Source organism: Vidua macroura, chromosome 18, assembly GCF_024509145.1.
Source record: "Vidua macroura isolate BioBank_ID:100142 chromosome 18, ASM2450914v1, whole genome shotgun sequence".
NCBI classification, from domain to species: Eukaryota; Metazoa; Chordata; class Aves; order Passeriformes; family Viduidae; genus Vidua; species Vidua macroura.
In genome coordinates, this window is record NC_071588.1 from 12,090,692 (window position 1) to 12,103,832 (window position 13,141).

Here is a 13,141-nt window from a genome sequence, read left to right on the forward strand (position 1 = left end):
AATTTTAACAGTGAGAATATATTACTGCAACAAATTCAGAGATTTGCATCCAGTTCCTTTCGTTGAAATCAAGATTACTTTATCTTACCCATTTTGATATGTGCATTATCCATTAATTCACTTTAACAGTAGTAAAAGCTGTTTTATTTTTCAATTTTTATTCAGCAATTTTTACTAAAAGCAATCTTATTACATTTATCAGAAGATAATGCACCACATCTGCTTCAAAAAATAACATGGGACTGGTAGTTTTAAGGTTGGGGGATATCAATCAAACAAAATCCCAAACAGCTTTCTTTCTATGATTATCTCATAATGAAAGCTGTTGCTGTACAGTACCTGGAAGGAAGAAACTTCACCAGCAGCTCTTGAAAGTCAACCTTCTCCTCTTTTTTACACTTGGTGTTCCGAACTCTAGCAGATCTCCTTTTGGCTGTTTCACCACTATCTTCTGTAATTCTTCTTCGCTTCACTCCTTTCTTAGATTTATCACCTGCAGATATGTCACCTAAAAACATAATGAAAAAAATCCCAAAACTTGACAGGTTAAATTGACAAATAAAAAATGAGTAATCTTTTTTATTTAAAAAAAATAATTACACAGCAATACTTGAGATTCATTGGTTTCCTTCTGAGGACAGTGCCAAAAAATCTTCTACAGATTTCAAATAAATATAGCTGACAGCTTGGTCTTCTCAGCTTCTTAAAGTGACACATGAGCAGAAAAACAACACAGTCATCTTTTTGTAAAACAGATCATTCATTCCAAGGAGCTCAAGGCCCTTCCCAGAACAAAAAGTTTGATATGCATCTCTGCTGGAATGGAGTCACAAATTTTCTCATCTTAAAGACTGAAAAACTGAATTGTGGGGTAACAGCACAAAACCAGACAAGGTCAGATACTCCTTCATTTTCTCTATCAGATGTTACACATATGATGAAAAGGTTCTGACTCCATCAAAATGCAGTCGAAAGACAGCATGTCCCAAAGAATTCTGAAGAGTTTTTTATACCCAGGTAAGTAGGAAAGAGATCTTGAATCTTAGATTGAAGTACCTTGCTCACCTACAGTAGCTCCTGGTTCCAATGAACTCTGACTGTGACTTGGGAAGTTGGGTGTGGTTGGAGTGTAAGGTAATACAGGATCTGGCATTGTCACCACTGGATTAGTGCTGACAGGAGTTGGCTGGATAACACTGACAGGAGTAGAGGTGGGAGAAAGCATCAAATGTTGAACTGGGTCTCTGTACTCTGAGAGATCAATTCTCTTTCCCAGACTGGGTCGAGGAGGATCACATGTTGTGAGGTGCTGATACATGGCAAGCAAGGCTTCTCCTAAACACTTCCACCTGTAAGGGAAACACAACAGCATCGCAATGTCTTCAGCTCTTGTCACATTATTTTCTATATGATGTTTACAAACCTAACAGCATTCAACATTGTTTTTCTCTAACAGCTTAGAGATAGCAAGAGCAGTTTCTCAGTGGGACAGTGATAAACACCTGAGTGTCAAAAACCTGTCCCATCACTCAAAAAATATCTCTAAAAAACACAAGGTCCATGCAGTAGTTGCTGAGGAAATCACTCTATACCAAAAGCTGAAAAGAGTAGTGTCAAAGAAAATTTTCAGGTTCTGCATTCAATCAACAACACTAAAAGAACTCATCCATATTCACAAGTATAAGCAACTTCTCTGCAATATGAACTACATGCAGAGTCCATTAATATTCCAGAAAAATATGTGTAATACAAAAACCAAACCACAATCCTTTATGCCTTAATGAAGACATATGAAACAACTTGTGAGTATGCTTAAAACTTCCTGCAAATAAAGAACTGCAAATTTTTTTCTGAGTTTTCATTATCCCAATAGTAAAAACAATTTTTAAAAGCTAAACTTCCTTTCAAATTCACATACAAACTAGTCATATATGAAAAATCCAGTAATACATTGGAATAGCTGCCAAATCATTTTCAGATACCATATTTGTTTTTTACATCATTGGTTTAAAATCAAAAGTTGAAAACTAATAGCTATGGGGTTTAAGCTAAAACCACAAGCACACCGAACCAACCTACAAGCTAATAAGAAAACACTGGGGTGGTTGGTTTGTTTTTACAAGGGAAAAAAAGGTGTTTTGAAGAAATCTGAAGCACAACACAGTTGTCAGAATATGCTTCAGAGGCTGTTTTTGAAAAGAGGAAATATAAAGACGTACGTGAAAAAGGGAATTGGCTGCACCAGTCTGAGGTCTGGCTCTCTGTCACGCACCAGCAACGCTTGTCTTTTCTTACGTAGCTCCAGTGCTTCATTTATGATTCTTCCTGTTTCAGCTGCACTCACATTCACATTATGGACAGACATGTCACTAAGAAATAATAAAAAAATGGAGATAAGTGAAAGTTTTTGTTTGCTGTTTTTTTTTTTTTTATTAAAGCCTAGAGGGGATTCATTTAATACCATCACACAACATAACAAAAACAGCCTTAAAAGAAGCATTCACATAACATTATGTTACCAATTTTATGGCATACATACAGATGTGTCAACCATCAGAAATCTTTGTTCTGAATGATCAGTTAACTTAGACAGATCCTGTAAATTTTATGGGCTTCTATTTTCCCACTTTCCTCCTACCCACTCCTACTGTAAAATCCACACAGAAAGAACAGCAATAATGTATGGGGAGGTTTTGGTGAGGTTTTCTTGGGAGGGGAGAGAGTTGTTTTGGTTTTGGTTGTTATTGGATTGTTTTAATTAGGAAAACAAAAGTGAATGCTGCAGGGATCAGGAACTAATTAGTAAAACAAAGGCAGATGATTACAAGAGGTCTAGGTATGAAAATAAATGAGCAGCAACAAATGGATTCTTTCCCTCTTTCTACCTCCCTCCAAAAGGAATTCCTGAAGAACATTCTGTCTGCAGCACCAACACATATTATTCAGAAGGAAGATGAGCAAGGTATTCCTACCACTTAAAGCACAAGATCTCAGCAGGTTTTTTGAGCAACCCCAAACCCAAAATGTACACTCCAAAGGCAGCACATTCTCTAAGACAACATTCACCATTTCAGGAACATCCGTAGGGAATCTTTCCGGAGGCAAGGCTGCTCCTCAAAGATCTTCTCCTTCAGAACCAATCCTTTGCTTAAAGGATTGGTTAAAGCACAAGATCTCAGCAGGTTTTTTGAGCAACCCCAAACCCAAAATGTACACTCCAAAGGCAGCACATTCTCTAAGACAACATTCACCATTTCAGGAACATCCGTAGGGAATCTTTCCGGAGGCAAGGCTGCTCCTCAAAGATCTTCTCCTTCAGAACCAATCCTTTGCTATACAGACAATCTTTTTCCAGAGCTTTGCAGATGAAGTACAAACATGCTGACAGAGAAATAGAAATGGAATGGTCAATGGCTGCTTTGGTTCATTCAGAGTTCCCATTTCTGGGCCTCACATATACCACTGAATTCCACCCAAATGTGACATTTACATGAATTAGTCCAATTGCTTTGTGAGGTGTCAAATAATTACATGCATACAGTTAAAATAGCATGTTGTGTCTTCCTAGGTACTATATCCAGAAGAAGAATGTAATTAATTTTGTTTAAACAATGTTTGCAGTACATCTTCCACTTACTTTTAAGCCTGTTCTGGCACAGAAGAAATTAGAACCATAAAAAAGAAACACAATTATTCACCATTTTTATATTATCAAATGTCTTAACTGCAGATTCCACTAGTGAAGCAATCAGTGTATCCACTGCTGTAACTACAATTAATCTTACCAGGCTATGAATGAGATTGTATTTTTATATCCAAATCCTAGAGCTATGCAGCAGGAAATTAGTAGAAAGCCAAAACCAACATGCATGGAAAGACAAAGGAACAGTGTACAGGAGAACTTCCTGCAGAGGCTCTGATCTGTGAGACCACATTTATTTTTAGGGTAACCAAAACTTATCTAAACCATCATGCTTTATAATTCAGTAAAATCTCTACCATGAAGTAGCACTCTTTGTCAAACCCTGCTGCATTGCTTATGCAAGATACACTTCAACCTATATGATTTCATTGTTACAATTTTTCTTGGTATGTAAAATTACACACATACTGAGATGTTTTTCATGCATTGTACTCACTCGTGTAGTCACTGAGTGTATACAAAATTGTGATAAGATTATCCAAACAAGGCCAGTGATCAGGATTACACCTGAGCCCTTCTTCAAAAGCATGACGAGCCAAGGGTAGGCGGATCAGCTTTATTGCCACACGACCAATTTTATACCAGAGGTTGACATCAGTGGAGTCCAGCATTACAGCCTGGAAAGCACAACAAACAGTATTATCCACATTTCAGCTGTGCATACCCACTTTGCTGCAGGGACTGGCACTGCTTTAGTTTTCAGCAGGACCACAGCTGCTTTGGGGCCTGAATGGTGAACCAATTTTATCCCATTTAGCATCAGAGAGAATACAGTACTCAACTGTACTCTGATATGATGTATGCTGGAGGTGTCTGTCTGTATTTTAGAAAGTTTTTACAAACATTAAGGTTCCAGTGTCTAATTTCAGCTGCACTGTACCTCCAGATAGAACTCCATGGCTGTCTCTAAGTCATCCCGCTGTGCTGCCAGTTGCGCTAGGTTTTTATAGGTGGAATATTTTAACATCAAACCCGGGTGTTTCAGCCCTTCTTTCTCATCACCAGAAAGAACTGCCTAGAAATTATAAAATAAATGCAATGTGGGCATTAGGAATCAGACAAGTAACAAGAACAAGAAACAACTTGCTAATTGATAATAGTGACATTTCTAGTTAGCCACTTAAAACTGAAGTAAGACAAAATATAGCAAACAGTTCTTAGGGTGTCCTTCTCCCAGGGTCACTGACCTCTCGCAGAAGACGAATCTCAAGTAGCTCATGATAAGCTTTAGCAGACTCCTCAAACCGGTCATGCTTCTGAAGGTCCAGAGCTTTGTGGTACAAAGCAAAAGCTTCTGCTTCCTGTGATTTAAATAATTAGAATGTATTTATTAAGACAACTTTATTAAATACACTTACATTTATTATGTATTTCAGTGGTTTCACACTTTTAATACTTTCTGCTACACAGCAGAACATTTGTGTTACTCTCCTAAAATAACTCATCTGAGTGAAGTTTTAGTTTGCTAAAGGAGGGTTCAAGTCACAGAGTAACTAAACTTTCATAAGAACAAAACATCACGGTTGAACAAATCCCTGCAACTAGTGGACAAAACTCCCATCAAGACAAAACTTCATTAAGACAACTGTGGAATTATTTACCTGAGCCTCCTTTGTCTGTGTCTTATGACTTTTGAAGGTACCTTCATAGTCATCCTCAACTGTGGAGCTCGCATTCAGCGCTGCAATGCGAATCTGCAATGACAATTGAGATGTCACAAGAAATGTGACACCTACAGATGTCCCAGTCTCCTTTGAAAACTGGATTTTTCTCTTTTTTAATTAACTGGTACATGAACAATACTGAGAGATCTCTACATAAAGTTACAAGAGCTGTAATTAATTTAATCATCCCTAATTGCACATAAACAAATATCAAAACCATTTCCCATCCCAAATCAGCTGAAAAAAATAAATTTCAAGTGTCTTGCAAGCAACACCTTTCCTAAATAGACATGTGCATTACAGTGACTTTTTTCCAAATTCTTAAATTTACCAATAACTACAATAATTCCAAAAACAATGTTCTCATTATGGTAGTTTATTCTTAGTCCCAGGGAAAGAGGAAAATTCTCAATTTTACTGCTAGCAAAACACCTCAAAAGCCATCTCAAAAAACTCTTACCATGTTCACAACTATTCACAATGTCTTTCTCCAGGAATAGAAGGAAGGCTCTATCACAAACAGGTCTGAAAAGCAAACAGGATTAGAATATTTATTCTGTTCACAAAGAAAACCTTCAGAAGTAAAAGACAAGCTGGGAATACTTTACAAGCATACTTTAATATGCTTGTAAAGTATGCCAAGAGATAGACAGCCCAACAACTGAGGAACAATAATTTCACTGAGGAATAATTTTCATTACCGCCATCCCTGCTAGAACAGAACCAGTGTTTGTCCCACAGTTGTTCTGAGTATTCTGACCAACCTCAACAGACCAGCACCAATACAAAAACAAGTTATAGCTACTGCAGACACACATAGATCTACTAAGAAACAAAAGAAACAACTTTTACTAACTAGCATTTCTTCATTCTGAAAAAGGATACTCATATTTCCAGTCCTTTTTACCACTGATAAAGTTTGAAGGGGTAAATACACCTGTATAACCTGTAAGTAATTCTTCCTCCTAGGTAAGCCCATAATTTATATTCAATTAACTGCTTGAAACATCATTTTAGTAAAGGAAAAATATATGAAAGAGCTCTGTGCTACTTTTATAGAAAACCTTCACTGCTGTATGATAAAACTTTCCCATCAACTCAAACAAGATGACATATGCAAGACAGGCTAAAAACAGTCTTTAATATGGGAGACTACATTAATAGAAGAGTAAGTCCTGAATTAACTACAGCAGGAAGCAGTGGGAGTTCTGAACTGTAAGCTGAATTATACATCATACATCATCATGATTAGTCCTGCATGTGGAGAAAATAATGCCTTGACAGGAATTTCAGTCATTCAGCAATGAGCATTTGCTGGCCCATGCACCACTGGCTCTCCTCGCTTGTAGTTCAATCAAACTGACAACTGCACAGCAATGAGGCATTTTTCCCTTTAAAGTCACCAGATAAACATTAATAGAACCTCAAATCTCCTTCAGGACAGACTCTTTGTCTACTTTTCACATGAAGAAAATACATGCACAGATCCTAATGGTCATCTCTTTCAGACAGACTGAATGTTACACATTTGGACAGGGTGTAGATGCTTATGACATTTAAGTAAGTCAGTCTGCATGATCCCAAATCAATTACATATTTAAGTTCACGGGGTTTAAGTCCACTTACAAAAATGTCTATATTCAGTAATATGCCCAAGTCTTTTGCTGAATCCAAATAATCTTGCTCAAGGTGGCAGAGGAAGTCAACAGCAGAGACCACAGTCAAGGCTTTACTTCCGAGGTTGGACTCTTGGAGAAACTGCAACTGCAGAAAACGTGGGAAAATAATTTCACTCCTACTTCTTATTTATACTGGAAGCGTGTAACACGCAGGAACTTAGTAACAACCATTTAACATCTCTCCTGCCTGGTGTTCACAGGCTGAAAGAGCAGAACCGAACAGGACTGAGATGCTGCTGGAAAACAGGGGCAGGGTGTTGCCCCCACACAGCTTTTGCAGGGTGTTATTTCATTTTGGTTGAAACCAGGCACTGTACGTGGCTGCAAAACTACCCTGCCTGTGCAGTGAGTCACAGCAGTGCCACAGCACTCGGGAACTGAGTGTGTCACTACAAGCACCTCCAGAGCAACACAGCTACACGAGATAAGCAGGCAAAAAATAGTTACTCTTTCGTATTAAGTACTACAAACCAGTTTGCATTTTTTTCAGATACAGGAGTGTCTCAGCTATAAATCTGTAGCTACAACAGGTGTGCACATCCTGAAAGGCAGCAAGCCTTTCGCCTTCAAAACCTTCTCTTCTTTAACCTTAGTAGTTTAAAATTTAAGTAAATATTTCCAAGGTCAGCTCTTGCTCCCAGAACTTGTGTTCTCAACTTCTAAGAAACAAAGGGAGCGACTTGGGCTTTCCCAGCTTTTGTTGTTCCTGCTACACTTGGGATCTATACATCTCAGATACACGTTTAAAAACCACTCGATTTTTGTTCTGGATTTCTTTTTTTTTTGAACGTTGCAAAGATCCGTCTCACTTTAGCACAAGCTCTGACCGAAACACGACCACTTTCTGCACGGAGGGCAGGGACGCCGCTGCCGCCGCTGGCCCGGAGGGCGGCACACAGGGCCGGGAGGAGGCGGGAGCCCACGTTCGCCTCCGACCGCGGCCCCGCGGAGGGAGGGGCGCGGGCGAGGCCGCCCAGGCCGGGCTCTCGCTTCCCTCACCGGGCAGGGCCCGAACGCCGGCTGCCTCTCCGCGGGGCCGGGCGGACGGGACACTCACCTCGCGGGGCCGCCCCCGGCATGCCGGCGCTGCTCCCGGGGGGGTTTCCCGGGGGTTTCCCGGGGCGCTCCCGCGGTTTCCCGGCGCGGGTCCCTCGGGCTCCCGCCGCTCCCCCGGGAGCCGCGCACCGGCCGTTTCCACCGCAACCGCCTCCGGAGCCGCGGCGCCAACAAGGCAGCGCCTCATTGGCCGAGCCGCCCTGCCGCAGCCAGCCAATGGGAGCGCCGCGCACTGGGAGGGGGGAGGGCGGGAGCGGCGGCTGAGGGCGCTCGGCGGTGCCGGTGCCGGGCTCGGTTCGGCTGGGAAAGCTCCGCGCTCTCCGTCCCGGCTGGGAGCCAACACCCCGTGCGGACCACACCACTTGCCGCTTGCTTAATAAATTACTTGATTGATTTGTACCTCAATTGGGCTGTTGGTCATTTCAGTCTATAACAACTTGGTGCCGTGACTCGGGTACAGGCAATTGGATACGGAGTTCTCAGCTGGGGAGGCGCCCCATCTCCGGATGGCCCCAGAGTGAGGAACTCATGTACCCAAACCTGTAGCTCCGAACCCTGCTGAATTCGGCAAGTAAGCAAAAGGAAACTGCAGTACCCCGTAATTTTTGTGCAGGAAGATCCGAACGAAGACTCTGGACTGAGTAAGTATTGCGTGTTCCGTTCGGTCGGGGTGGGTTTCCCGGGGTGCGAGACCAGGCAGGTGCGAGCCCTCTAGCAGTGCGGTTCCCATTGCCCGCGAGGGCGTGGGTCACGGCCGAGTGAGAGACAGTCAAGGACTCCGGAAGATGGGACAGAGGAAGAGCAAGCCCTCGGATCCCACGGGTGGCAAGGGAAGGCTACCCGAGATACCCCCAGAGAGTCCTCTGGGGTTAATGATAAAATATTGTAATGATTCTACCCGTAGGAGACAAAAGGGAAAAGCAAAAGTGGTTCACTATTGTATAGAAGTTTGGGGAGGGAAGCCCCTAAGAAACCCCCATAGTATTTGGCCTATATTTGGATGTTTCAGGGATTGGGTGTGCTGGGAATTAAATTTATGGGTCAGTACTAAAGAACCCTTGAATCCTGAAGAGAGTGCATATGCCAGCCTCTGGATACCAACACCTTCTGGGCGAAACCTGGGATTTGGGGTAACCTCCATATTTGCTCTTAAAGAAAAGAAAAAGAGGAACCGTGTGGAAGAAGACCCCCTATTGTATCCCCCCCTTTGTGCCTCCACACCCCGGGCCTAATGCCCCTGTGATACCCAGGCTCAGGCCCCTCTGGCTCCTCACAATGGAGAGAGTCGGGTCCTCAGATGAGGACTCGGCTCAGAGGCCCCACGAAGAGCCACGAGAAGTATGACTGGAAGTGGCAGATCAGGGGAGGGCCTCTTTCCCCCACGAGAAGTCCCCATACCGGGACCCCAGCCCCAGCAGCCAGGACAGCCAGGGGAAGGGCAGCCACCCCCCGCCCAGCAGCCAGGGGTCGGGTATGTGTCAGTACCCCTGAACACAGGGGATGTAAGAGATTTCAAGAAGGAGATGGGGAGATTGTTGGAAGACCCCCCAGGGGTTGCTGAGAGATTAGATCAGTTTTTAGGACCCAGTCTCTATACCTGGGACGAACTGCAGGCAATCTTGGGGATATTGTTCACTCTAGAAAAAAATGGAAATGATCAGGTGAGCCGGCATGAGGCTCTGGGACAATAGTCACCAAGCTGGTCCTAGGGCAGATATAAAGTGGCCCTTACAGCGACCCGATTGGAATTACCAAAATCCCAAACACCGGGCACACATGACAGCCTTAAGAACAAAAATTATTCAGGGCAATCAGTTAGGGAATCAGTTCCAAGAGGGCAGAACATTAATAAAGCCCTCAAAGAAGAACAGAAAAAGGATGAAACTCCCACCAAAGTGGGAGTTGAAAGACTTCATAAAAGATTTGGTTTGAAAGACTTTGTAAAAGTCTGCGATTATATTCTGGGGTAGATCCCACAACCCCCACTGGACAGGCATTATTAAAGACCCAGTTCGTCGCCAAATCATGGGTAGATACAAGAAGGAAATTGGAAAAGTTAGAAGATTGGCAGGAGAAGGGATTAGATAAACTACTATGGGAGGCACAGAAGGTATATGTAAGGAGAGAAGAGGAGGCTCAAAAGCAGCAAACTAGGCTTCTGGTAGCTGCAGTTAAGAGAGGGACAGAAATGAGCAAGAGACAGAGTCCCTGTGGGGAGAAAGGATACGTCTGGGGCTTGGTCTGGGCCGCCAGGAAAGGGAAAGAGAGAGAGAGAATGTTTTTACTGTAAAAAAAAGAGGGACACATGGCAAAGAGTTGTAGAGAAAGGATGCAGGATGAACAGATGATTAAGGGAGATTAGCGGGGTCAGGGGCTCTACGTGCTGAGGACCCCAAAAGGAACAGAGCCCTTGATAAAATTAAAGCTGGGTCCTCAGCGCCAAGAAGTGGAGTTCCTCGTCCGACAAGTACCCCGGGGATGTTTTACCTCCTCGGAGAAATTACAAGTAGTTGGGGCAAAAGGAGAACCTTTCAGGGCCCCTTTTATTACAGAAGTAGAAATAGAATCTGAGAACAAGTATAGAATAGGATCTTTTCTATTAATACCAGAAGCAGACTACAACTTCTTAGGCAGAGACTTGATTATAGAATTAGACATAAATTTGGAAGTAAAAGATAAAGGGATCATAGTTAAGTTATAAGTTATGTCCCCTGACTGTGGAAGATGAGGAGAAAATTAACCCAGAAGTATGGTACACCCCTGAGACTGTGGACAAATTAGACATTGAGCCTTTTGAGGTAACTAACTTTTTGAGCTTACAGGGGTTGAAAGTTTCTAGATCCAAACTACAGTTTGCTGAGGAGAAAGTAAAATATTTAGGACATTGGATTACAAAGGGATGTAAGAAATTAGATCCTAATAGTGTGAATGGAATATTGTCCTTACAAGCCCCCAGGAGTAAGCGACAAGACAACTTTTAGGCCTTTTAGGATATTGCAGAAAATGGATTGAGAATTTTAGCAAGAAGGTAAAGTTTTTGTATCATAAACTTAGCAAGGAAGGATTGTTAAAATGGACAGAGGAGGATGAGAAAAGCCTCGAAGTTTTAAAGATTGATTTAGTTAATGCCCCCGTGTTTAGCTTACCAGACATCAAAAGACCCTTCTCTGTGTTTGTTAATGTGGATTGGGGAACTGCCTTTGGAGTGCTAACCTCCCTTAGATATAGTAATTCACAAAAATAACTCCAGGAGATAAGATGTTAGTTAAAACTTGGAAGGAATCATCTTTAACCCCTCACTGGGAGGGACCGTTTGTTGTTTTACTCACTACAGAAACGGCCATCCGGGCTGCGGAACGAGGATGGACTGACACCAGCCGAATAAAAGGGCCAGCCTACACTAGCACGTGGGAAATTACTGGAACGCCGGGGGATCTAAGGCTCAAATTGCGCAAAAAGGGACCACATGAGTGAGAAAATCTTTTTGTAAGGATCCTGATTGTATTTGTTATCCATTTGTGTGTGTTATAGGTGTAATCTTTGTAAAGAGAACTGGTGGATTCACTGTAACTACAGATACCCACCTAGGGATATCTGTAAATGGTACTATAGGAACAGGCCCTCAGGGTGGGGATATTGACTGGGGAAATAATTAAAGAGTCTGAGGAATGGTGGGAAAATTAAGGATGTGTGCATCTTAGCAAACCCAAAGTAGCCAACCCACAGATTTTGCAAATAATTTGCAAGCAAAGAGAGGCACACTTAGCCTGTAGGACTCTGGAGGGCCGGGCACGCGGAGCAAGGGAGGCATGGAGGAACCGCTGAAGAATATGACTGCTGCCAAGAAGATGGTACACCTCGCTGCTCTGAGCAAAAGAGTAGGCAAAGGAGGCAGAGGTGTACAGAAGTGGGGACATAGGTCACCAGACCACTTTCAAAAGACCACCTTGAAACCCCAGATCCATGGCCCTCAGACCAGCCTTAAGTGGGAATGGCACTGGCAGGGTTCGACCCACCTTAAATTGGGGAATAGAAACAGAAGCAGATGGCAAGAGGTTAGCCCTAGGAATCCACCAGTTGCCTGGCTCATCTATGCAGCATTCTTAATAGCTGGATGGGTGATACTACCCACAAGAGGGGAAAGTATCTACCAACCCTTTAATTGGACCTTGACCAGAACAGACAAGGGAAAAGTTATTAGGTATAATGTTACAGCTGGGGCTCCAACTTTCTTAGTCACTAATGATGAACTGGTAAATTCTTTAGACACGTGGTCAAAACCTGATTCTTTAGCTACTTACTGGTGTCCTAGTTCGAATCCTGGGAAGGAGTATTGTAACTACCCTGGTGAGTACCTTTGTGGGTACTGGGGCTGTGAAACCATAGCAACTGCCTGGACTGTCACACATCCAGATCAATATCTGAGGGTCTCCTGGAACCCTGAGGGGTGCAAAATTCCACGGTATGACCTTCAAGGGGTAATAATATTTAAAGGGGATTGTACGTCCTTAAGAATACAGGTACTTGAACCCCTGAGCTCAGGATGGATGACAGGAAAAACTTGGGGGGTAAGATGTTGGGAACCGGGCAAGGATCGTGGAGGATACCTCCAAATAAGAAAGGAATCAATCAGAGAAGGGCCCCAGTCGATAGGCCCCAATTCCGCCCAAATAGGAGAAGGGATTAGAGGGGAAAATGATCCGATCCCATCAAACGGTATATCAAGTGGTATTAGCAGAAACCAATATAAAGAAAAGGTACGAGACTCCGAGAACCCTCTTTGGACACTAATGAAAGCCAGCTATCAGGCTCTAAATACTTCAAATCCAAATGCTACCAAACATTGCTGGTTATGTTATGATATAAAGCCTCCTTTTTATGAAGCAATAGGAGTGACCGATCCTGCTACGATGGACAATGAGTCTAACCCCAGACAATGCCTATGGAGCCAGAAGAGACAAAAACAGGGAATTACGTTACAACATGTTACGGGGAAAGGTAGGTGCATAGGAAACATACCTCACCATAAGGAGACCCTT

At 42.8% G+C, this 13,141-nt stretch overlaps 1 protein-coding gene across 1 annotated transcript in view; it reads right to left on the reverse strand.

Moving 5' to 3' along the window:
- The window catches only part of CABIN1 (calcineurin binding protein 1), a 108,891-nt gene extending 100,656 nt beyond the window's left edge, over positions 1-8,235 (reverse strand). Inside the window, exons 1-11 of the mRNA XM_053993816.1 lie at positions 8,104-8,235; positions 6,994-7,131; positions 5,828-5,892; positions 5,305-5,397; positions 4,891-5,004; positions 4,584-4,718; positions 4,140-4,320; positions 3,252-3,381; positions 2,220-2,369; positions 1,066-1,349; positions 340-508 (exon numbers count right to left, since the gene is read on the reverse strand). Coding sequence (XP_053849791.1) covers positions 340-508; positions 1,066-1,349; positions 2,220-2,369; positions 3,252-3,381; positions 4,140-4,320; positions 4,584-4,718; positions 4,891-5,004; positions 5,305-5,397; positions 5,828-5,830 — 1,259 coding nt within the window. The 5' untranslated portion in view covers positions 5,831-5,892; positions 6,994-7,131; positions 8,104-8,235. The remainder of the gene's footprint in view (positions 1-339; positions 509-1,065; positions 1,350-2,219; positions 2,370-3,251; positions 3,382-4,139; positions 4,321-4,583; positions 4,719-4,890; positions 5,005-5,304; positions 5,398-5,827; positions 5,893-6,993; positions 7,132-8,103) is intronic.
- Between the last annotated feature and the right edge of the window lie 4,906 nt (positions 8,236-13,141).